This window comes from Carassius auratus, chromosome 18 (genome assembly GCF_003368295.1).
Source record: "Carassius auratus strain Wakin chromosome 18, ASM336829v1, whole genome shotgun sequence".
Classification (NCBI taxonomy): Eukaryota; Metazoa; Chordata; class Actinopteri; order Cypriniformes; family Cyprinidae; genus Carassius; species Carassius auratus.
The window spans coordinates 10,122,786-10,145,010 of record NC_039260.1 but is presented as its reverse complement, the minus strand read 5'-3'; the positions used below and the strand labels follow the sequence as shown (position 1 = coordinate 10,145,010).

General features: G+C 37.0%; 2 protein-coding genes across 2 annotated transcripts; both read right to left on the bottom strand.

Annotated features, from left to right (window-relative positions):
• Positions 1-961: 961 nt before the first annotated feature.
• On the bottom strand, positions 962-9,792 carry LOC113118410 (cleavage and polyadenylation specificity factor subunit 5). Its single transcript, XM_026287545.1, has 7 exons — positions 9,479-9,792; positions 7,080-7,280; positions 2,447-2,510; positions 2,109-2,198; positions 1,642-1,717; positions 1,456-1,570; positions 962-1,347 (listed from the first exon to the last, which is right to left on the bottom strand). Exons 1-7 carry the CDS (start codon positions 9,595-9,597, stop codon positions 1,326-1,328), a joined length of 687 nt encoding a protein of 228 aa, XP_026143330.1. The 5' UTR covers positions 9,598-9,792; the 3' UTR covers positions 962-1,325.
• Positions 9,793-13,153: 3,361 nt separating this feature from the next.
• LOC113118409 (heat shock factor protein 1-like) lies at positions 13,154-21,482 on the bottom strand. Its single transcript, XM_026287543.1, has 13 exons — positions 21,072-21,482; positions 19,238-19,346; positions 19,016-19,143; positions 18,745-18,869; positions 17,656-17,731; positions 17,456-17,523; positions 16,823-16,922; positions 16,507-16,631; positions 16,034-16,228; positions 15,823-15,931; positions 15,638-15,703; positions 14,728-14,872; positions 13,154-14,618 (listed from the first exon to the last, which is right to left on the bottom strand). Exons 1-12 carry the CDS (start codon positions 21,195-21,197, stop codon positions 14,774-14,776), a joined length of 1,326 nt encoding a protein of 441 aa, XP_026143328.1. The 5' UTR covers positions 21,198-21,482; the 3' UTR covers positions 13,154-14,618; positions 14,728-14,773.
• Positions 21,483-22,225: the final 743 nt, after the last annotated feature.

Sequence of the window (22,225 nt, the reverse complement as noted above, 5' to 3'; positions counted from 1 at the left end):
CTTGTTGCGGTTCGCAGATGATTTCATTTTCCTCTCAAGTAGGACGTGGTGTACTGTGTGATATGTTACATTAGGCCTATGTCTTCGATGAAAGTGTTGTTGTAATGATTACATTACCACAAAAAATACAAACACGTGATTTATCAGTCTGTTAAAACTTGTTCTAAATTGTATGGCAAAGATGCTTCTGTATGAATATATAATTAAATATAGTTAACTTAATCTGTATCACACAAGTGTCGATTTTTCTCCAGATATCAGCATGATAACAATTCAATGTATACAAGTTTAATAAAGTTAGCATTAAGTGACTTTTGCCTGTTTTTGCTCTATTTTGCCAACGAAAATAGTTCCAAACAAAGATCACAGCAGTTTTGCTTTTTCGAACAAAGAATTTTTTTTTTTTTTATCAAAGAATTTTTTTTTCCTTTTTTAAAAATAATTTCAAACATTAGTATTCACCATTTTATGTTTAAAAACAAAGCATTATTTATGGTTCAGTAACAGGTCAAATGCATCCATGTCCACTCTGAGCTACATTAAATTTTTGTAAATATCACATATTTTAACACTTTTACTCAAGCAATATCATAAATGGTGACTTCAACATCTACCAATTTTTTTTTACTTGAGTACCTTATCCACAACTGCCTGAGGGCGAGTAAATTCTGTATTTTTGAGTGAACCTTTCCTTTAAAGAGAAATGTCAAAACATTGTCCCTTATCCTGGCGGTGTTAAAGCAAAAGTGGCTCTTCTTAACTTTAGTAAAGAGTGGCTTAAATTTTTGTTCGCAACAAGTTATGATTTATGTCAGTCCACATGTTTAATCAGATTTTAGAGTAAAACAATCTTTTTAGTTTCTAGGGTTTAGAGTAAAATTATATATAAAACTAAATTATGACTCTTTGTGACAAAAATGCAAATTACAGCAACAATAAATTACACAAAAGGAAACCTGTGAAATCTCCATGTGATTGTGAACAATTTATTATAAAAAGCACTGACAAATATACAAGGTTAAAAAAAATTCACTGAAACATTCTTTTCAAAAGACATTGTGTTCACCGCTTAGTCAAACATAAAAACGTAAGTTACTAGATGGCAAAGTACAACAATAAAGACTTGCAATGTATTTATAAATGAGAAGAAAATGCACATATTTCTATAGAATCTAAATCAATGCAATGCAGACACAAAAGGAAAATGAGAGATTTTGTAAACCTCAGTGGACCTAGCCAACACCTAAACACCAAATCTTCATCCATTACCCCATCAGACTGCGTTCACAGAAACAGTCCACGGTCATGACAAATCCTGACGCTTCTCAATTGTAGATGAAGTTAAACCTGGTCCATAGAATAAACATTTGCTATTTAATTAGACAGCATTTATCAATACTAACTTATGTGAAGCCCATTTACTACAAGCTACAAGATTCAAAAGTAACATCTCACCTGCTCAGTAGCTGTGGAAGACTGGATATTATTGGGCCATAGCCAGGAGCATTATCATAAAGCTCAAACAAGGGGGCAGCCACCAGCTTGTAATTCTTAGGCACAGCAAACAATGCTAAAAACACACAACACACAAGTTGAGCTGAATAATAGTACATTGAGTAAACAGAATGTATTTTGTCTTACCTTTCTCTTGCAGCTGTACTAGAAAAAGCTTCTTATGTTCTTTAGGCTTAGTGATGTGTGCAGGAATATAAGGGTACTGTGGAAGGAAATGAGATGTTCAATGTGATTTACCATTGAATCAAACTATAATAACTAGATATTCATTGTGTTTAGTTAAAGTGCTTGAAAGTTAAACAAAACTATATGTACTTTTATCTGTCTGATGGAAAAGGCAAGGCAGGTTTATTTATAATGCACATTTCATACATGGTAAATAAAAAATACAAAATTGATAAAAAACAAAACTAAAATCACAACAATAAAACATGTAATTTAAAAATGATTATACATATAATATAGTGCAATCTGTCCGGACAGCGCACAGTGCTCATTAAATAAATGCACAGCTAAACAGATGAGTTTTGAGTCTGCATTTAAATGTGACTTATGTTTTAGCACATCTGATCTGAAGGAAACAGAGTAGTTACCTGAGGTGGTTCAAAGTTTGGTCTCCACCAGTTCCCAATACAGTCATCAATGACCCAGTCCTGTTTCACTCCATCCTGACGCCCCAAAATCTTGACAACAAATTTAGGAATTATTCTTAGTGTATATCAAATCGTTCTTTGCTAGATGTTACATAACATGGCATTTAATGTCAAACAAGATGGCACAATACTCTGATAATAAGTGTTTTTGGCTGATTGGCATTTACACTTTCAGATTCACTCTTTTCGAACAGACTGTAGGTTTTTTTTTAATTTTTAGATGGCATATTTCACCAATTATTATTTTAAATCCAGTCAAAAAATGAAAGCAATAATACCTCAGTCATTAGTCGCTTCAGCCCCTCCACTTCATCCTCTCCAGGGTTCAACTCACCCCCAGGACTGGAAAAAAACAATGTATAAACCTTCAGCCACTGACAGACATTTTAGTAGACAATTATTTTATAAATGCATAATGAACAAACAAAACACTGCAAAGAAAAGAAAACAAGACATAGCATAATAATGAAAAAAAAAAAAGTATAAAGCAATGTATACCAGTCCCTCCAGGATTTTGCGATCGCTGAATTTATTGCAAAATCAAGCAAACTCCACAATCTTCGTATTTGCCACAATTTTTCAGCAGAATTTGGACGCATCCTGTGACCTCATAGCAATGCGCATTCAGTCAAAGAAATTTTGTTTCTCAGTTCCAAATATGGAATGAACAGCCTTGTGTTCTCATCATGACTCAAAGCTTTAAGTATTACTGATATTTATTCATCCTTCATAGGTTCAGAATCAGAATCAGAATCAGAATGAGCTTTATTGCCAGGTATGTTTACACATACGAGGAATTTGTTTTCGTGACAGAAGCTCCGCAGTACAACAGAATGACAGTGACAGAACATAAAACACATAATAAAAGAATAAAAAATACAAATATGTAGACAGTGAATGACAATATACAAATGACAATTGTAGGCAGGTATATTACAAAGTGAAGTTATGTATGTACATATATATTGTGTGCAAAATTTAAGTGTATACTAAGTATGTGTGTTAGATAAATAAAGTGTGTGTGTATATAAATATAAAGTGTAGTGTGTTCGCCATTATTGTCAGCTGTTCATAAGATGGATTGCCTGAGGGAAGAAACTGGTCCTGTGTCTGGTCGTTCTAGTGCTCAGTGCTCTGTAGCGTCGACCAGATGGCAACAGTTCAAAGAGGGAGTGTGCTGGATGTGAGGGGTCCAGAGTGATTTTGACAGCCCTTTTTCTCACTCTGGATAAGTACAGTTCTTGAATAGATGGGAGAGTTGAACCGATGATTCGCTCAGCAGTCCGGACTACTCTCTGTAGTCTTCTGAGGTCAGATTTAGAAGCTGAGCTGAACCAGACAGTTACTGAAGTGCAGAGGATGGATTCAATGATGGTGGAGTAGAACTGTTTCAGCAGCTCCTGTGGCAGGTTAAACTTCCTCAGCTGGCGGAGAAAGTACAACCTCTGCTGGGCCTTTTTTACGATGGAGTCAATGTGAATGTCCCACTTCAGGTCCTGAGAGATGGTGGTTCCCAGGAACCTGAATGACTCCACTGCAGTCACAGGGCTGTTCATGATGGTGAGTGGGGGGAGTGCAGGGGGGTTTCTCCTGAAGTCCACGATCATCTCCACTGTTTTGAGCGTGTTAAGCTCCAGGTTGTTGAGACTGCACCAGACAGCCAGCTCTTTTACCTCCTGTCTGTAAGCAGACTCGTCACCGTCCTGAATGAGGCCGATGAGTGTGGTGTCATCTGCGAACTTCAGGAGCTTGACAGAGGGGTCCTTAGATGTGCAATCGTTGGTGTACAGGGAGAAGAGCAGTGGGGAGAGAACGCAGCCCTGGGGAGCTCCGGTGCTGATTGTACGGGTGCTGGATGTGTATTTTCCCAGCCTCACTAGCTGCTGCCTGTCTGTCAGGAAGCTGTTGATCCACTGACAGACGGAGGTGGGCACGGAGAGCTGATTTAGTTTGGGCAGGAGGAGGTTTGGGATGATCGTGTTGAAGGCCGAGCTGAAGTCCACAAACAGGATCCTCACATAAGTCCCCGGTCTGTCTAGGTGTTGCAGAACATAATGCAGTCCAATGTTTACTGCATCGTCCACAGACCTGTTTGCTCTGTAGGCAAACTGAAGAGGATCCAGCAAGGGTCCAGTGATGTCCTTCAGGTGGGCCAGCACCAGTTTTTCAAATGACTTCATGACTACAGACGTTAGAGCCACAGGCCTGTAGTCATTGAGTCCTGTAATTTTGGGTTTCTTAGGGATGGGGATGATGGTGGAACGTTTGAGGCATGAAGGGACTTCGCACAGCTCCAGCGATCTGTTGAAGATCTGTGTGAAGATGGGGGCCAGCTGGTCAGCACAGGATTTCAGACAGGCTGGTGTAACACAATCTGGGCCTGGTGCTTTTTTCCTTTTCTGCTTCCGGAAGACCTGGCGCACCGCATCCTCGCTGATCTGAATTGCAGGTGTGGGGGAGAGGGGGGATGCAGGAGGTGAGAATGGTGAGAGTGCTTGATTGGAGAGGTGTTCAGGATGGGTTGAAGGAGCTGTTAATGGTGTGAACGGTAGTTTGGAGAGGCATTCAGGGCTGGTTGCAGGAGTTGTGAAGGGTGTGAATGGTTGTGTGGGGAGGCGTTCAGGGCAGGTGATGGGTGTTCTTTCAAACCTGCAGTAAAACTCGTTCAGATCGTCTGCCAGTCGTTGATTCTCTACGGTGCTGGGGGGTGGTGTCTTGTAATTGGTGATGTTCTTTAGACTTTTCCACACTGATGCGGAGTCGTTGGAAGTGAACTGAGTCTTTATTTTTTCAGAATAATTCCTCTTTGCCACTTTGATCTCCTTTTCCAATGTGTATTTAGCCTGTTTATACAAGACATTGTCCCCCTTCACGTAAGCATCTTCTTTGGCCTGACGGAGCTGTCTGAGTTTTGCACTGAACCACGGTTTGTCATTATTGTAAATTAGTTGAGTCTTTGTAGGAATACACATATCCTCACAGAAACTGATATATGATGTTACGGTCTCTGTGAGTTCATCCAGATCGGTGGCAGCAGCTTCAAAAACACTCCAATCAGTGAGGTCAAAACAAGATTGTAAATCCTGCTCTGCTTCATTAGTCCATCTTTTTACAGTCCTTGATACAGGTTTAGCTGATTTTAGTTTCTGCCTGTAGGACGGTATAAGATGAACCAGAAGGTGATCAGAACGTCCCAAAGCTGCTCGTGGAACAGAGTGAAATGCATCCTTTATTGTGGTGTAACAGTGATCCAATATATTACTGTCTCTTGTGGGACATGTAACATGCTGTCTGTATTTTGGCAGTTCACGGGACAGATTGGCTTTATTAAAGTCCCCGAGAATGATTAAAACAGAGTCCGGGTGTTGTTGTTCTGTCTCTGTGATCTGATCAGCGAGTTTCTGTAAAGCTGAGCTCACATGCGCTTGAGGATGGATGTAAACACTGACCAGAATGAACGAGTGAAACTCCCGCGGCGAATAGAACGGCTTGCAGTTAATGAAGAGTGTTTCGAGATTTGAGCAGCACGTCTTCTTTAACACAGTTACATCTGTACACCACCGTTCATTGATGTAAAAGCATGTCCCGCCGCCGCGCGATTTCCCAGTGGATTCTGATTCACGATCCGCTCTAAACAGCTGAAATCCCGGCAGATGGAGCGCGCTGTCCGGTATGGTGTCATTCAGCCAGGTTTCCGTGAAACACAGAGCAGCAGAGTGTGTGAAATCCTTATTTGTCCGAGAGAGCAGAAGGAGTTCGTCCGTTTTGTTGGGTAGAGAGCGGAGATTTGCCAGATGGATGCTAGGCAACGGCGTTCGAAATCCGCGCTTCCTGAGTCTGACGAGCGCTCCCGCTCGCTTCCCCCGTCTGCGCGTCCTGAAGCGCTTGATCAGTGCCGCCGCTCCTCCGATAACAACGTTCACTAAAACATCTGAATAATTGAAATCCGGTAAAACATCTTGTGGTGCGTTCTGCCGAATGTTCAGCAGTTCTTCCCTGGTGAAACTGATGGCAGGAATATAACTAAAGACAGGACAAACTAACAAAAACACAAAAACATATGCGGAGCTCGTCACGGAGGCAGCCATCCTGTATCGGCGCCAGCGATATGATGTTCCCCATGTATAAAACTAAAAGTTTCATAATGTAGGAAAGCAAACAATTATTTAAAAATAATATTAAATTACTACTAGTAGATGGCTGCAGAGAAGTACTTCTAAGCCATTTGCAATCCCTAATATATATTTTTGTATTCACTGAATTATATTTAGACATTATGAATGACAGAAATAAAAGTACATTTTATCAGATAAAGTCTGCTAAAGATCTGGGAATCATCTGCTGTGTACTCTGATAAAGGTCTCGGAAACAGTTTTACATGCATTCTAATAAATGTCTATTTGACATCTGACACGAAACATCTTAGAAACGTACTGCAGATGAGCAAGCACTCTTTAAAATACATCTTGCATATGTAAATGCAGACATTAAATAGAGATCTCTGAGATGTACATGTGCGATTAGGGCAAGTGCTTTACTGTCAGGTGCTGGTGACACCATCTGTAGAACTTAATGGCACTAGTGCTGGTGTCGTGGAACGTTAGTCTGGAGACCTACAGTGGTTCTCGAAGTCAGAAAAGTCATAACAGTGTCAGAAGAATGTTGTCTGTTGTATTATTTTCACTGAAAAACAATAAGAAATGGCGCAAATATCACTGCAAATTTTGAGAAAAGCAGCTATTTTAGGCAGCAAAAATCAGAAAAAAAGTTCCACTAAATCCTGGATGGATTGATATATGTGAAAATATGTTACATTTAACAATAGAGTACAGTTTAACCACTGAAAAGCACCCATTTGAATCGATCACATCCTTAACAAAAAAAAACTCCAGTGTATCACTGGCTGCTTACAGCTTGAAGAAGGTTGTTCCTAGCTGCAGCAGCAGCACGTGAGGGAGTCTGTGCTCGTGAACGATCAGAACCCCTTCCACCGTCCGCCGCATCCCAATTTTCTCAAATTCTTCCCGCATCCGCTGAAAGCGTGCGGCTACCGAGCTGTCCTTCTCATAGAGTGGCTCCTTGGTGCCGAATGTGTAATTTGTTAAAGGGTATCTGCAAAAAACAAACATCATGATGTTCAGGAGTGATAAATGATAGATCAGCACACAGGAAAATATGCAATAAATGCACTTCAAATACATGGATCATGCACTTATTTAACTGAAAAAAGGAAACAAGTGTGGAATGTTGGACACTTCATGCAGTGTCTGTAGCTGCTTAAAATAACCATAGAAATGGCAGAAATGGCAGAGTACATAGTACAAGTGCATAATGAGTGTATAAAGCATTATTTGGGCCAAAATTGATGTGTCCAGCTATGTGTATATGGATAAAACAAAAGTAAACATTGTAACGTAAATCTCGAGCTTAACTATCTCTGGTTGGATGGAAGTCTCAAAATATCTTAAAGCAATTTGTTGAGGAACACTTTCTTCAATTAAATTCAAAGATGCTTTTTACATCTGTCATAATCTTATATTTTAACATTGTCTAAGGCATAGAATACACATTTTAACGCCCCTGGTTCCCAATTACAATTCTTCGCTGGTTAGTTACACTGGAAAATTTTGCAAACAGAAACATTTGGCGCTACTGTAACTGTAAATGTTGTGTTTGTAATCGATACTTTTCACTAGAGTTGTTCCGATTCCGATACTAGTATCGGAAATATCTCCGATACCACAACAAATTCTGGCATCGGCATCGGCGAGTACATGAACCCATATACCGATCCGATACCATTTTCTTAAAAAAGACCTAGTTATGACCGCAAGCTTTGCCTAACCGCTGCACGGTTCTTCTTCGCTGCTCAAAATGCATTGAAAACACAGGAAGTTGTGCTGTGTTGCCACAAGCAACCCCTGTTTAGAGCAGCGAAGAAGAAATGAAGACGCGTTAGCAGCCCTTATCTATATATGACTGGATCACTCATCACATTCTAAACTGCCAAAAGACAGTGAAGCCGCTACTATATTATAGATCAGTGGTTAGCAGTATGTCTCTGTAGTACCGGTAGTTACAGACTCTCGAGTATATTCAGTACCGGCAACTGCGTTCAGTCGCTTCCGTGTAAGTCAAAACGCAAGGTTCCAGACAGTAGCCGAATATATACTAGTGTCTGTGAATATTAAACTGCAAAATACTATTTAAATATTACTCCCGCAAAATCTACATCTCTGTGGGTGACTGGCACAGATGCGCGAGAGCTCGCTGTTTTGTAGTCTCTGCTGTGTGTCATGAGGACACGAACGCATAAACCGTCACTTCATGAGAATTTACCGTTTCATTTGAGAATACTGTCATATCATAAACACAGACACTCAAAGATCTTCATGGCAGCCCATTAAAATAAATGTTTGGTTTACATGAGTAAATTGACAATATATAAAGCTACTGTTGTAGCCTACAGTAATAATAATACATCTCTATAATAATAATAATTATGCCTAGATGGTTGCTTGTTTTTTACTTGTTTTTTACTTGTTAGAGATTATCTGATTAATAGATCTTTTTTTATATTCCTAGACTTATTTGTTGCAGTTTTTTTATACAGTTATATTGTAAAACTTAAATACCTTTTTTAGTTTGCGGTGTTAGATTTTTGGCTGCATTTGAAGTTCTTTTTTGCATAAGAAAATAAATAATACTGTCAAATTCATGTTAGATAATAAAAATACTGTAATAAATACAGTAGTTCACCATGTATTTGTTCATGTTTTATTGAGGGATCTGTCTGAAGCACACCATAAAAAAATTCTAGCAATTTACACAGGGCTAGTAGTATATACAGCTGTATATACAGATATACACCCAGGTATCGGATCAGTACTCGGTATCGGCCGATACCCTGAGCCCAGGTATCGGAATCGGTATCGGGAAGAGAAAAAGGGTATCGGAACATCTCTACTTTTCACGTTTAGGTAATTGACCCAAACGACTACTGTTATTTTCGATTCATTGTGCAATAAACCAACAAGAAAACAACACCATCTGGCTGCTACCATTAAATATAACAAAAATATGTTTTGAACGACATTTTCCCTTTATTTAAACTAACGTTACGTATACGTTACACGTACAAGTTAACGTTAATAAACGTGCACACGCAAACAAACAGCAGTAAACACGAAGGAGCTACGAATGTTGTCCAGGTTGATGCTTCTTCAGCAAAAGCCATTGTGCATGACTGAGATCGCTCAGCATTGCTTGAAATAAATGTAATTGCACATGCAGCGGTGAATGTTACTCACAGATTTATTGTTCTCTCCAGGGTGAGGGGTTTAGCCGGCTGGCTAATGTATTTATTGCCGAACTGATTTACTCCACGAGGCCAACCGGTAGATGATCGATTAGGAGGTACAACTGACATCGTATAACGGATAATATTATGGACTCTTAATCTCTGCACTAATCACTATTTTTTGTTACAATAAGTGTTTTGTTACAATATTACTAGGTTGACCCGCAAGCCTTGGCGCTCGATGAAAACGGGAATACGGCACTCAGCTGTAAAAACACATCCGGGACATCCGGCTCCCTCTTGTGTTACGACCGTGCGTTTCGCTTTACGGCTCATCTGCTTCCTGTCATACGTCAGCATTGGAGAAGTGTGTGCAGCATTGAGGCTTTTTGAACATATATTAATAAATATGAGGTCTGAAGAAAATGAAGTCATTTCTAAAATAGCATTTCTTTCTCAGAACATAGTAACATTGACTGACCAAGAAAATATGGAACTGTCTAAATTGCAGAATAGGCTAGATGAGATGTATAGAACCAAAGCCGAAGGAGCTTTCATTAGATCTAGACAGCGTTGGTTAGAGCATGTTGAACAAAATTCATCTTATTTTTTTAAACTTGAGAGACACAATTCCAGTCATAATACAATTCATAGACTAAAGATTGATGGACAGATATCTGACAGTCCGAAAGAAATTGCACAATTTTGTGCAGATTTTTATAAAGATTTGTATAGTTCCTATTTTGATTACAAAGCTACTACATGTTTTTTCGATTCATTACCTAGTTTTTGTCAAATTAACAGGGCAGACAGAAACGTGTGATCTACCTCTTGTTTTGGAGGAAGTCACTGAAGCCATTAATTGTCTTAAACTTAACAAATCTCCAGGAGTTGATGGCTTGTCTTCAGAGTTCTACAAATTATTTGCAAAACAATTAGCACCTTTTCTTTTGCAAGTTTTTAGAGAAAGTATTTTAAAAGGCTCTCTCCCCCCTACACTTATACAAGGCCTTATCACATTGCTCCCCAACCCAAAAAAGATGTTCTTTGTCTGGATAATTGGCGTCCAATATGTCTTCTTAATAATGATTACAAAATTTTAGCCTTAATTTTTGCTAAACGTCTTAAAAAAAGCATTAAATTCTATTATAGATGAATCCCAGTCTGGTTTCTTATCAGGGAGGCATATTTCAAATAATATTAGATTAGTGTTGGATCTTATTGATTACTCTGATTTAATTGTAGATGAGAGCTTTATTTTGTTTTTAGACTTTTATAAGGCATTTGATTCTGTTGAACATAAGTTTATTTTTATAGCGTTAGAAAAGTTTGGTTTTGGTCCTTTTTTTTATCAAAGCTGTTGAAACACTTTATGCAAATGCAAACTTTTCTATCAAATTAAAGACTGGCTCATCTACTAGATTTAATTTGCTACGTGGAATTAGACAAGGCTGCCTGATATCACCATATTTATTTTTATTAGCTGGTCAACTACTTTCTGTTTATCTTAGGGCAAGCGCTATACAGGGCATTAATATTGCAGGTAGAGAGTTTATACTGAGTCAACTCGCAGATGATACAACACTTTTTTTACGCAACTCTGCTCAGGTTTCTTTAGCTATTAATATTATTAGTTTGTTTTCTCGGGCATCAGGTTTACATTTAAATATTCACAAATGTGAATTATTTTCAATTAAAAATTGATGTTTAACAAACATAGACAGCATCCCAGTGAAAGAAAAAATTACTTACCTAGGCATAGTCGTTTCTAAGGATATGAAGAATAGATGTGTTGATAACTTCTCTCCAATGATGCAAAAGACCAAAAAGAAACTAAATCTATGGTTACACAGAGATTTGTCTCTCAAGGGTAGAACTTTACTTTCTAAAGCAGAGGGTCTCTCACGTCTAGCCTATTCTGCTACATCTCTTTATGTTGATGCTCAGACTTCCAAAACAGTTGATCAATGTTTATTTAATTTCTTATGGAGAAATAAGAAACACTATATTAGAAAATCTGTAGTTATGAATTCTTATGAAAAAGGTGGATTTAATTTTATCAGCTTTTCTACCCTTAATTATACATTTCAAATAAATTGGATAAAACAACACTTAAAAAATCCCACCTCTTTATGGAACTTTATACCAAATTTATTTTTTTCTAAATTAGGTAGTCTAAATTTTCTGCTCTTGTGTAATTATAATCCTGACAAAATTCCTTCCAAATTATCTCACTTTCACAAACAATGTCTTTTATCATGGTCTTTAATTTACAAGCATAATTTTTCCCCACACAATTATATAATTTGGCACAACAGAGATCTGCTGTACCAAAACAAATCTATTTATTTTGATAATTGGGTTAAAAATAATATTATTTTGGTAAGTCAGTTATTCAATGACCGAGGAATTCCATTAAAATATGAGGAGTTTCTGTCACATTATAAAATCCCAATTACAGCAAGAGAATATGCTATTGTTTTTGGAGCTATCCCTTCTGGGATTATTATGTTTATGAAGGGTTTTAACAACAAGGTCTCTCAGTTTGTGCCATATCTCAATGTATTTGATACATATGTCGGTAAATTATCCCTAACCACCAAATCAAATAATAGGAGTATTCGTGCTCTGTTCCAGAATGAGGTTGTCTCTTGTCCGAATGCCATCTTTTATTGGAACAGACATGCAGGTGAAATTAACTGGGATAGGGTCTGGGTTTTGCCTCAAAAATTATTTTTATATAATAAGACCAAAGAGTTGTCTTATAAAATTATACATCGGTGCTATCCCACAAAATGTTTTTTACAAAGGTTTATTTCTGAGGACTTTGATGTAAATTGCTCCTTTTGTGGTCTCCAAGCTGAAGATTTAACTCATTAATTTTGGTGTTGTGAGTAAACTAAGAATCTGTGGAAAAACATTTTGAGAATTTTTTGTGGTATAATTCCTGACATTTCCTTGAAATATGAAAATGTTATTTTGGGTTATATACATTTTGAAAGAGAACAATCAGATGTTTTTTATTTACTTAATCTTATTTTGCTTCTCGCCAAATATTTTGTCCACAAATGTAAATATTGTAAATGTAAGCCTTTCTTTAACCTTTTTCTGGAAGATTTAAAACTGTATCTGTATTTGATTTCTGACTCTTCCAAAAAGAAAGCTATAAAAACTGTGAATCTTTTTAAAAGGTATATTAATTTTTTGCTCCCTGGCATGTAATATGTTGATGTCATTCTGTGTTTCAAATGTCATTATAAAAAAAAAAAAAAAAATAATAATAATAATAATAATATTAATAAATATTACAGCCTATTAATGGATAAGTCAAATGTGTTTATTATACTAATAAACGTGTTATTATTTCATTTTATTGTATCCTTCTTTCTTTCTTGATCCCCTAATCTATATTCATTACCATTGCGGTAATAACAACGTGAAGGAAATAAATAGGCCTATTTTAACTTTCTAAAATAAATAATTTAGTTAAACCATTTATCTGTGGTAGGGAATAGTAAACTCAACTGAATAAAATACCTTTTAAAAATGTTTATCACTGTTTTAATAAAAATTCAGGCCTATTCCACAATATGACAAAAAAAAAAAAAAATCAGTTTACAGATTGATCTGTTTGATGTAATCTCCTCATGTATTTATTTTAAGAAGTAAAATCAGATTTGCTGCATGCTTTTAAAACAGGTTTATTGTTTTTCATTTTTTTGTGTACATAGGCCTATTTTTAACATGCTGGTGGGAGTCAGGAACAGACTACATCCAGAAATAATATGACAGTGGTTTCCTTTCTTGCTTTCATGCTTTTGTGTCTTGCCGTGTTTATGTGCATTCATTTTTCTTTTTTTAGCAGTGCAATTAATTACATTATGAAATTAAAATAAGTATACAATGAAAGACTTTGCAAGCTATATGAAAAAACACTCTTCTCAAACTAAACCATTTAATAATTGCTCTTTGGTAGAGAATAGTGGAAAAATAAAAGTATAAACTAACACTAAATAAACACTATCTAATACAGTTATCACCCTTAGTGCAATTTATTTTATCCCATCATAGTTCCCATCTAAATCATAATTTAATGGTACATCCTTGAGAAATCATACAAATCAATACAGCAAAATTCCTTTTTTGGAAATCATATTAATAAATGCCAGCAGTATTGCACTTAAAATTCAACACATTTGTAAGAGATCTAGGGTTTTCTGCATTGCTACATGGCTGCCCTAACAACAAAGTGCATTATGGCCTATAAAATATTATTGCATTAGGAATAGTTGATTCTGTCTTTTGCATCTAACCAGTGTGGTCAATACATTTGTATCAAATGAGGGCAAATATCACACAATGTATCATAATCGTATCAAAGACAGCTGTAAATTCTCAAAGGCTAGTCAGTCAACTAAAGGATAAATTGAAACAAAGATACTTGATGTCTTAATAATATATTTCAGATACTAAAATATGATTGCGAAAAGACACTAAATTGTGCAAAAAGCAGTGCATCGTTTTCAGTTTTCTTTCTACGAGGTCTGATTAACCCCTAGACCTCTCACATTAATACATACATAGTACTTTATATGTCTTTAAATATATATTGAAATACAAGTGTGTGCTTCATTATAATATCAAACTAAATATATTCTTTTTTTTTTTTACAGTTACATTTTAGAGAAAATGAAATCACAGCTCCACAAAGCATGCAGACAAAAGTGCATTCAAACTCAGACACTGATTTACGTCATATTGCATACAGTTCACCTGCATTGTAGTCGTTCGGGAGGGAAATGCTTAATATTGCCATTTCCTTGGCAACAGAAGTTTTCTTAGGATGCATTATATCATGAGACAAATATCTTCAAAATGATCTTGATGTAGCCTGAACTCTTAATAGGCTTTGAGAAAGGATTACTGTAAATATTCCATCTCCAAAGAGTTGAAATGCTCCCAGTTTTTTTTTTGTAGAAATACACCTTCCACCAATGGCCAAACTAAGTGAATCTTCACAAAGTGCTGGTCAGCATGTTTACTTGATACTGTTTATAACCTCCTCATCTGCTAGTCAGATAAAGTTGAGCCTTCTCTTCTGATGTTGGGATAATGTACAATCCAAGTGGCATGCTTTCAAATAGATCACTCTGAAAGAAACAATGACGCAAGACAACTATAAGTGTGAGGTAGATTTTAATAGTATACAACTATTTAGACAAAAAAAATTGGACATCAAGTTAGTGACTTGATCAGTACCTGCTCACTCTTATGAGAGATATGTGCTGGCAGTCATATAAGGGCTTCACTGCTCCTCATAGCCAGCAGTGGGGAACGTCTCCATTTCCTGACCCTGAAACATGTACTGGGACACAGCAGCAGGGATGAGGGCATTAGCCAGCTCCTGCACATACACACAGAAATAGTTTAGAAAAGATTTCATACAATCATGCAAGCATTAATTTGAAAATGCTCTGTTTTTTTTTTTTTTTTTTGGTTTAGTTTTTGTGAGCGTTCATGCATTTAAGCAACACAATGTAACTTTATGGCCCTCTAGCGGTTGAAGTATTAAACTACAAATTACCTGCGGAGGAACATTGTTTTGGTAATTACGTAAGTTATGATTCAGCTCCACTACAACTGTTTTAATATATCATTACAAAATTAACAATGCTAAATACAACTAAATACAACAATTACAATTCGTATTAGATAATGGTGAAGCTATAACTTGACACGGCAATTTAGGCAAAAAGACCAAAATAATAACTGACCCCTCCCAACAGTATTGTTTTACGAACCTAATCAATTCACAACACAACAAATGTGTTTCTATGCAAACTATGTTGATTCTAGTTTTATTAAGAGTAGACTACTTTTGCTTTCCCTTATTGATTGCAAACTCTTGAGCCTGGCCTTCTTTCTTTTATTTACGGATATAATGTAAGCACACACACACGAGCGATCAAATTATGCAGTTTCCCAGGAAATCCATCCTGACAACTCTGAATATAAATTATTACTATAGACTTGCCATAGTGATTCAGGGTAATGCAAAACATATGGTTTGGAAGATGGTTTTATGATTACATTTTGTTCATTGTATCTGTTGAAACATAAATTACATTAACTATCTCAGCTGGTAATTTACAAATGACAGTAAACTCACTGATTTCAGTGTCGGGTCCATTTCTGTGAAGTTCCACTCGTTCAAAGATAGACTAAATGTGAAGGGCTAAGAGAAAGATGAGAGATCATCTGTTAACCCATTATGTATTTTAAGGCTGACCTCCCATTCAGTTGCACTTGTGTAAGCATCGGATTCGTTCTGTCCCTGTATCGATTCAGACTTACATCCATTGCTGCTGCACTGGTTTCCATGCTCTGCTGGTGGCTCCTCAGAAGCAGCTGTAAATCCTCCAGGCTCATGTCAACATTCTCCACACCATCAGGAATCTCTGATCTGACACATAAATGAAAATGGATTTTTCAGTGAACTGAAATGTAAGTGTTGCTGTCTGTGAAATACAATAGTTGGAGATATTTGTTATATGATATATTATACCTCTCCAGCATGGGTCTTTTGGCCCTTCTCTCTCCCAAATTAGATCCTCGGCCCTCTAGGACGGACTGCACCATGGCAACAGGGAGGACGGGGGGTTCAGTGCACACCTCACAGGAGCCGAGTGGTACACCCTCTCCGCGTCCCTGCACCCCAGGACTCACTGGCTCTTCCTTAATCAGCATCAGACACTTTTCTCTAAACGAATAGACCACGTCCTGAATAAATTCCATTGTATTTTTTTCTGAAATCTTGTTTTCTGTCAACATTTTTCAAATGGTTTTAGGGCCCTATAAACATAGCAGCTAATATTAAAGGGATAATTCATCACAAAATAATATTTTTTTTTCCCTATTTACAAGAACATTTGTGTCAATACATTGAAAGTCAGTGGGGTCCAAAACAAAAAGATCATAATGATGTATTAGGGTTTTGGGGTGAACCATCTCTTTAACTCTGAAGCTGAGTCCACTCACCGAGATTCCTCTGCCTGCATTTGTAAAGCCATGGTGCTGGACTGTGAGATTTCAGTGACATCAGAGATTACTGGCCCTCCTGTCATCACATTGCTAGTGGAGCAGGATGCACTTTCTGTGGATGGCTGGTTGAACATGAAAGATAGTCTGTGTTTGTCATATTTTATTGATTGAGAAAACCATCAAAACACCAGCTGTAAGAGTTACGACAAACAGTGAGTAAAATCTTCTGTCAGATCTGTAATCTTTAATATGAAAGCAAGTGAGTAAAATCTTCTATGTCATATCTTCAATCTTTCATCTAAAGCTTTCTCACCGACTGGATATAGAAAGATTCTGGTAAGGACTCTGCGGAGTGGCTATGGCTGAATTTTGAGGCAGGAGGGGTGGAGCTGCCATCATCCAGCATGAGAGGACTGGGGAGAAAGAAGAATGCAACATATAATTAATAAAATAAGTGTTGAATGTTGCTGTGGGTTGTAATAAGGTTGCCCTCTAGTTTTAAAACTGTGATAGAACGGTGGAGAAATGTTGTTATTAGTAAGTTGGAGTGGAATACCAAGCACTGGCTCTTGTGGCTCCTCTTACCCAGTTTGTTCTCATGCATCACACTAGCTGACGCTGCACCTTTTTAATAGAGGCTAGAGGGTCATGTGCTACATTTCAGGTGTGTGCGTGTTTGTGGGTGGGTGTGTGTGTGTGTGAGGGCAAGAGCTCAGGAGGTCTGACTCAGCATTCAGGTCCATTCATCCCAGCAAGGGCAGTGAATTGTATCAGCTGACTGTTTCCAGCTGAGTTTGCCGTTCCCTCTACTGCGTTTGTGTTGGAGCATCAGGCTGTTGATTGCTATTTTCTGTTTGCGTTTGTGTGTGTGTGTGTGTGTGTGTATAGATAAAAAATCAAGTGCTTCAGATTAGTGTGCGTGATACAGATGAATGGGTACACTCACAGCTTTCTCTTCATTCCCACAGTGCTGGGAGTGTTGGACTGCATCTGGCTAAACAGGAACTGAATCAGCTATTAATAGAACAGAGGAACAGAGCGTGATTCAGCATTACTCAGTCACAAAATCTGCGCGACAGCATCTTCCCCAATAATGGCCACATCAACCCACTGTCTCTCAATGTGGCTATGAGCTGTATTTCTTACCTTGTTCATGACTTTCTGCTGCTGTGTGTGATTCTGCCTCAGTGACACCACCTCCCTCCACAGAACGTCATTTTGCCTACAAGATAGATAGATATTTGGATAGTTGGTTAGTTGGATGGATGGACATACAGATGGATAAATGGGTGGATGGATAGATGTATGAATGCGTGGATGGAAAAGTACTGTAGATCGATGGATGAAAGGATGGACATACAGACAGATAGATAGATAGATAGATAGATAGATAGATAGATAGATAGATAGATAGATAGATAGATAGATAGATAGATAGACAGATAGATAGACAGATAGACAGAGATGGATAGATGGATGGACATACAGATGGATAAATAGATGGACGGATGGATGAAAGGATGGACATATGTAGATAACTATATGGATGAGTGGGTAGACAGAAAAATACTGTAGATACATGGATGAAGGGATGGACATACAGAAGGATAGATAGATGGACTTACAGATAGATAAATGAATGGAAAGATGGATGAATGGATGGATAGATAGAAGATGGGTGAAAGGATAGACATACAGACGGAAGGATAGATACAGTACGAATAGATATATTCATATAGAATAGATAAATGACAGACTACAGGACATATATTGTAGGTTATAAACTTAAGGGTTATTTGTGAGTAATTATTTTTAGGTTGGTGATTTCACCGAGCTTCGGGAATCTGGTGGTCTGCAGTTTTAGTTTTTCTTTTATGTTGTCCACCACCTGGAAACATGTAAGAACTACTGATATAGATGATTATTTAGTCCATAGAAATGAATGTCTACCTGTGGGCATGTGATCAGATTGCTGGCCCCTATCTGTCAGGTGAGCTACTGAATGTGCTTTTGAGGCAGCTTTAACAAAACACCAAACCACTGAGATCCACAATGCAGAGGAGCCAGTGAATGAGAAGTAGGTGAAAAGTTAAAGGGATAATAGAGATGAAAGGGCAAGTTGTTTGGGGTTCAGTTTTTTGATCCTAACATCAAGGATAGGCAGTAAATGATGCCATGGGATTAATTGGGTATGTGTGCATCTACTTATGTATCCATGTGTGTTAAACATCTTACTGTTTCATATCCTGCATCTGCATCTCCATGTTCTCTTGTTGGCTTCGTAGCACCTGCACCTCATACAACAACTTACTCAAGTCCTCCTGCCGCACTTTGGTGTCCTCGCTCTTCACTATTGACACCTGAAAACACACAAACACATAAACAGTCATCAGCAATGTGAGATCATAAACCTCGAGCCTGTGTGTGTGTGTGTGGCTGGGGGTCAGGGCCTCTGACTCAGAGAATGAAGCAAGAGTGAGAATCACTTAAAGATGAGACATCTCACCTTGCGCTTAATGTGTTCAAGCAGATGCTCGTGACCCTGGAGGAAATAGAGGTGCTGGAACTCGGTGTCATCTCGCTCGGGCTTCACCAGCCCACTCTGCTCAATATTCACCACCTTCCTGAAGCCGTCTGAGAGCGAAGTGAGAAGTTAACGCAAACACTCTTTCCGTCTGAAGAGTCTGTGATAGCTTTGAGATGTTTGTCAGCACAGAATGATACTTACACATGTTGAGCTGGCGCACAAAGCTTGCCATGTTATTGTGTTTGAAGTATTTGGGCAGAACCTCTTTGGCAAACCTGCCCTGGTCAAAAACATGGAAGCTGGTGCCCGTCTAGAATTAGAGAAAACAAGCCAAAAAGGAAAACACGTCTGTGCTTTGATTATAATTTGTTTGTGAAAGCGAGATTTTTAATGTTCTTCCTCAAGTTATTCCTGAAGGACATTGTTAAATGCAAAACTGAGACACATGATTGCAATCAGAGAGAAGCATCTGCTAAACAAGGTCTGCCCGTTTTTCAACCTCATTGAGTTTTCACTGTCTTCCTGCTGTTATTTCTTTTACTGCTTTAGTTTGTTGGCACACACAAGCAGCATATTAAATGAAAACAACTCTAGTGTAAATGATTTTTGCAACACAGGATTTTTAACAGATGAATTCATTTGCCCAGTATTGGTGATGCATTTCCATATTTATGATAAATTAATGGTAGAGATGAAAAAAATATTTATAATTAATCCGAAGATTATGAACAAACATTTTCAAGTCTCCACATATTGATGAAAATAATGTATTGTAGAGTTTGTAATTGATTTATTTTGGTTCCAAGTTCAGGCTATACACTTTTGTTTATTGGCCTTTGATTGCACCTCTCATTGATGTACATTTTTCTTATTAATTTTGAACTGAGATATTTTCATATGCAGTTTAAATAGCTTGTATAAATTGAATGCTTCTTATTAATAGTTCTCAGATAACATAAGCTAGAACATCATTAATAATAATATGCAGAGCCATAGAGACTAAACCAGTTCTTTACAGTAAAACCACTTTCACTTTACATTTCCATTATTTACAAAGAATAATATATCAGATTCACACAAGGTGGTAATATATAAAATGATGAAATATATGTTGTATATATATATATATATACTATTTTTTCTTTGAAAATTTCTCTCAAATGTACTATTCCTAAAACACATGATTAGATAACAATTTTCAGCAAGGTTCAATTAACTGCATTTAAACATGAATTATTGATTAATCTTAAGGGTCATTTCGGCGTTAACTAATACATTATTAAAATCAAAAGTATTTTATATTACTATTATTTAATGGATAATGCTAACATTAAATAACAATCTGTAGATAATAATGAACGCTAACATGAACTAACATTATAATATTGTAACAAATGTATTGCTAATTGCTAGTTAGCTAATGGGACCTTATTGTAATGTGTTACCATAATTAAAATATTGTAAAATATTTGCTTAGTTAACACTTTCTGCTTAAAAAAAAACAATTCTACCTCAAATAACTATGTCAAAGAAACAGCTTTCTAAATGTCTCTCAGGTTTTCTTTGGACCCCCAAGTGCTCTCGTATAGCTCCATTAGGGTTCCCTGAAATATATAAGCACAATTTATACATTTATACAAATGTTTCTCTGATATTGTAATTTGGGGTAGGAAAAATATTTATTGTAAAACATGTACAATGTTAACTAAGCAAGTATTTTACAATAGTGTAGTATTGTTTTACCTGTAGAAATTTATATCCAGTTATTTAATGTAGTTAATTACATGTTTATATTTATGTTTTTTCTCCACACACAATATAAAAGAGTCTGTATAACTACCTTCATTGCAGTCAGATCATTATAGTTAGATCTTTTCGCCATTAAAATGTCTAAAAATCCCTGACTTACATAACTTTGAAATATGTTGTTGCTCTGTCTGATTTAAGCCTATTGAATCAGAGGTCCACAACAGTGAGTTCCCTTCTATTTCAAATATTATAAATCAGCCAAAGAATGATATCAGCGTGAACTCACAGTACTCCAGCAAATCAGATGACTGGTCTCTGGGTCCTCAACAAGAGTCCAGAGTTTAGTGAGGAAAGCAGGTACATTGCTGGCATATCCTCCATCCACACCTATAGAGCCCGGGTTCTCCTGCATGACTACACTTGGACCTGAACAGATGAGTCTTTAATCCAGTAGTATTTTAGTCCATTTCCAAATGCTCTCTTGGGATGCGAGTTGCTGATGCTGTTCCTCTCTCCTTCTCCTCCTCTCTCAGTCTATGGCCTAGTCATAGGGCCATATCGCTCCCTGCCATTCCCACAGGTCAGAGTCAGCATAAAGCAATGGCCCGCAGCATCACCACTATACCCCCGCACTCAACAAAGCAGCCCACAGGAGAACAATACAGACCCACACAAAGCCTAGAATAATGGCACACTGTCACGCCAAGCAGCACAATGGCCAAACACAACCTGCACAGGAGAGTGTGCTGGGCAGATGTGTGGGGTTTTGTGTGGATTCTGAATTGACATTTATGATGTTAAGGTTGTTGTTTGGAAGAAAAATAAACAGCTTGTCTTCAAGAGGTGGAATATTTACAAATATACATCTATCTATCTATCATGTCCATCCATTTATCCATTTGTATGTAAATCCAACCATCTGTGTATCATTTGTGCTGCTTAATATAAGACAATTTAACCACAAAACATTTTTTTCCAGGATTCTTTGATGAATAAAAAGTTCACAGAAACAACATTTATTTGAAATAGAAAACGTCTATTTGATTCAGGTAAGTCTACTGGCAGGGTAAAAAAAGCTTTAATTCAAAGTATTAGGGCATTATGTATACATGCCCACACTTTTACATATAAAAATAAAATGATATTATTACATATTAATAATTAAAAAAAAATTATTACATAATAATAATAATAATAATAATAATAATAATAATAATAATAATAACATAAAAAATAAAAAGCTCTACCCTTATGTAACCAGCAGGGGGAACCACAATCCAGATCTGAAGTGTTTTTTTTTCATTCTGGCTCTTATTACTCATGCAAACCAGTCATCAGTTGAACAGATTCTGTAGGTATTTATGAACAATCTGTGAAATTCAGCATCTAGCAAAAAAGTAAATAAATAAAAGATACTGAATGCTTGACGTTCAGGCATTT

Coding starts and splice junctions, on each gene's coding strand:
- LOC113118410 (XM_026287545.1), bottom strand. CDS start 9,597: ATGTCAGTTGTACCTCCTAATCGATCATCTACCGGTTGGCCTCGTGGA. Junction 7,281..9,478: donor CTGGAGAGAACAATAAATCT/GTGAGTAACATT, acceptor TGTTTTTTGCAG/ATACCCTTTAACAAATTACA. Junction 1,718..2,108: donor CAAACTTTGAACCACCTCAG/GTAACTACTCTG, acceptor TTCCTTCCACAG/TACCCTTATATTCCTGCACA.
- LOC113118409 (XM_026287543.1), bottom strand. CDS start 21,197: ATGCAGGAGAACCCGGGCTCTATAGGTGTGGATGGAGGATATGCCAGC. Junction 17,732..18,744: donor CAGATGCAGGATATGAAACA/GTAAGATGTTTA, acceptor TCTATCTTGTAG/GCAAAATGACGTTCTGTGGA. Junction 16,632..16,822: donor AATCTTTCTATATCCAGTCG/GTGAGAAAGCTT, acceptor ATGTTCAACCAG/CCATCCACAGAAAGTGCATC.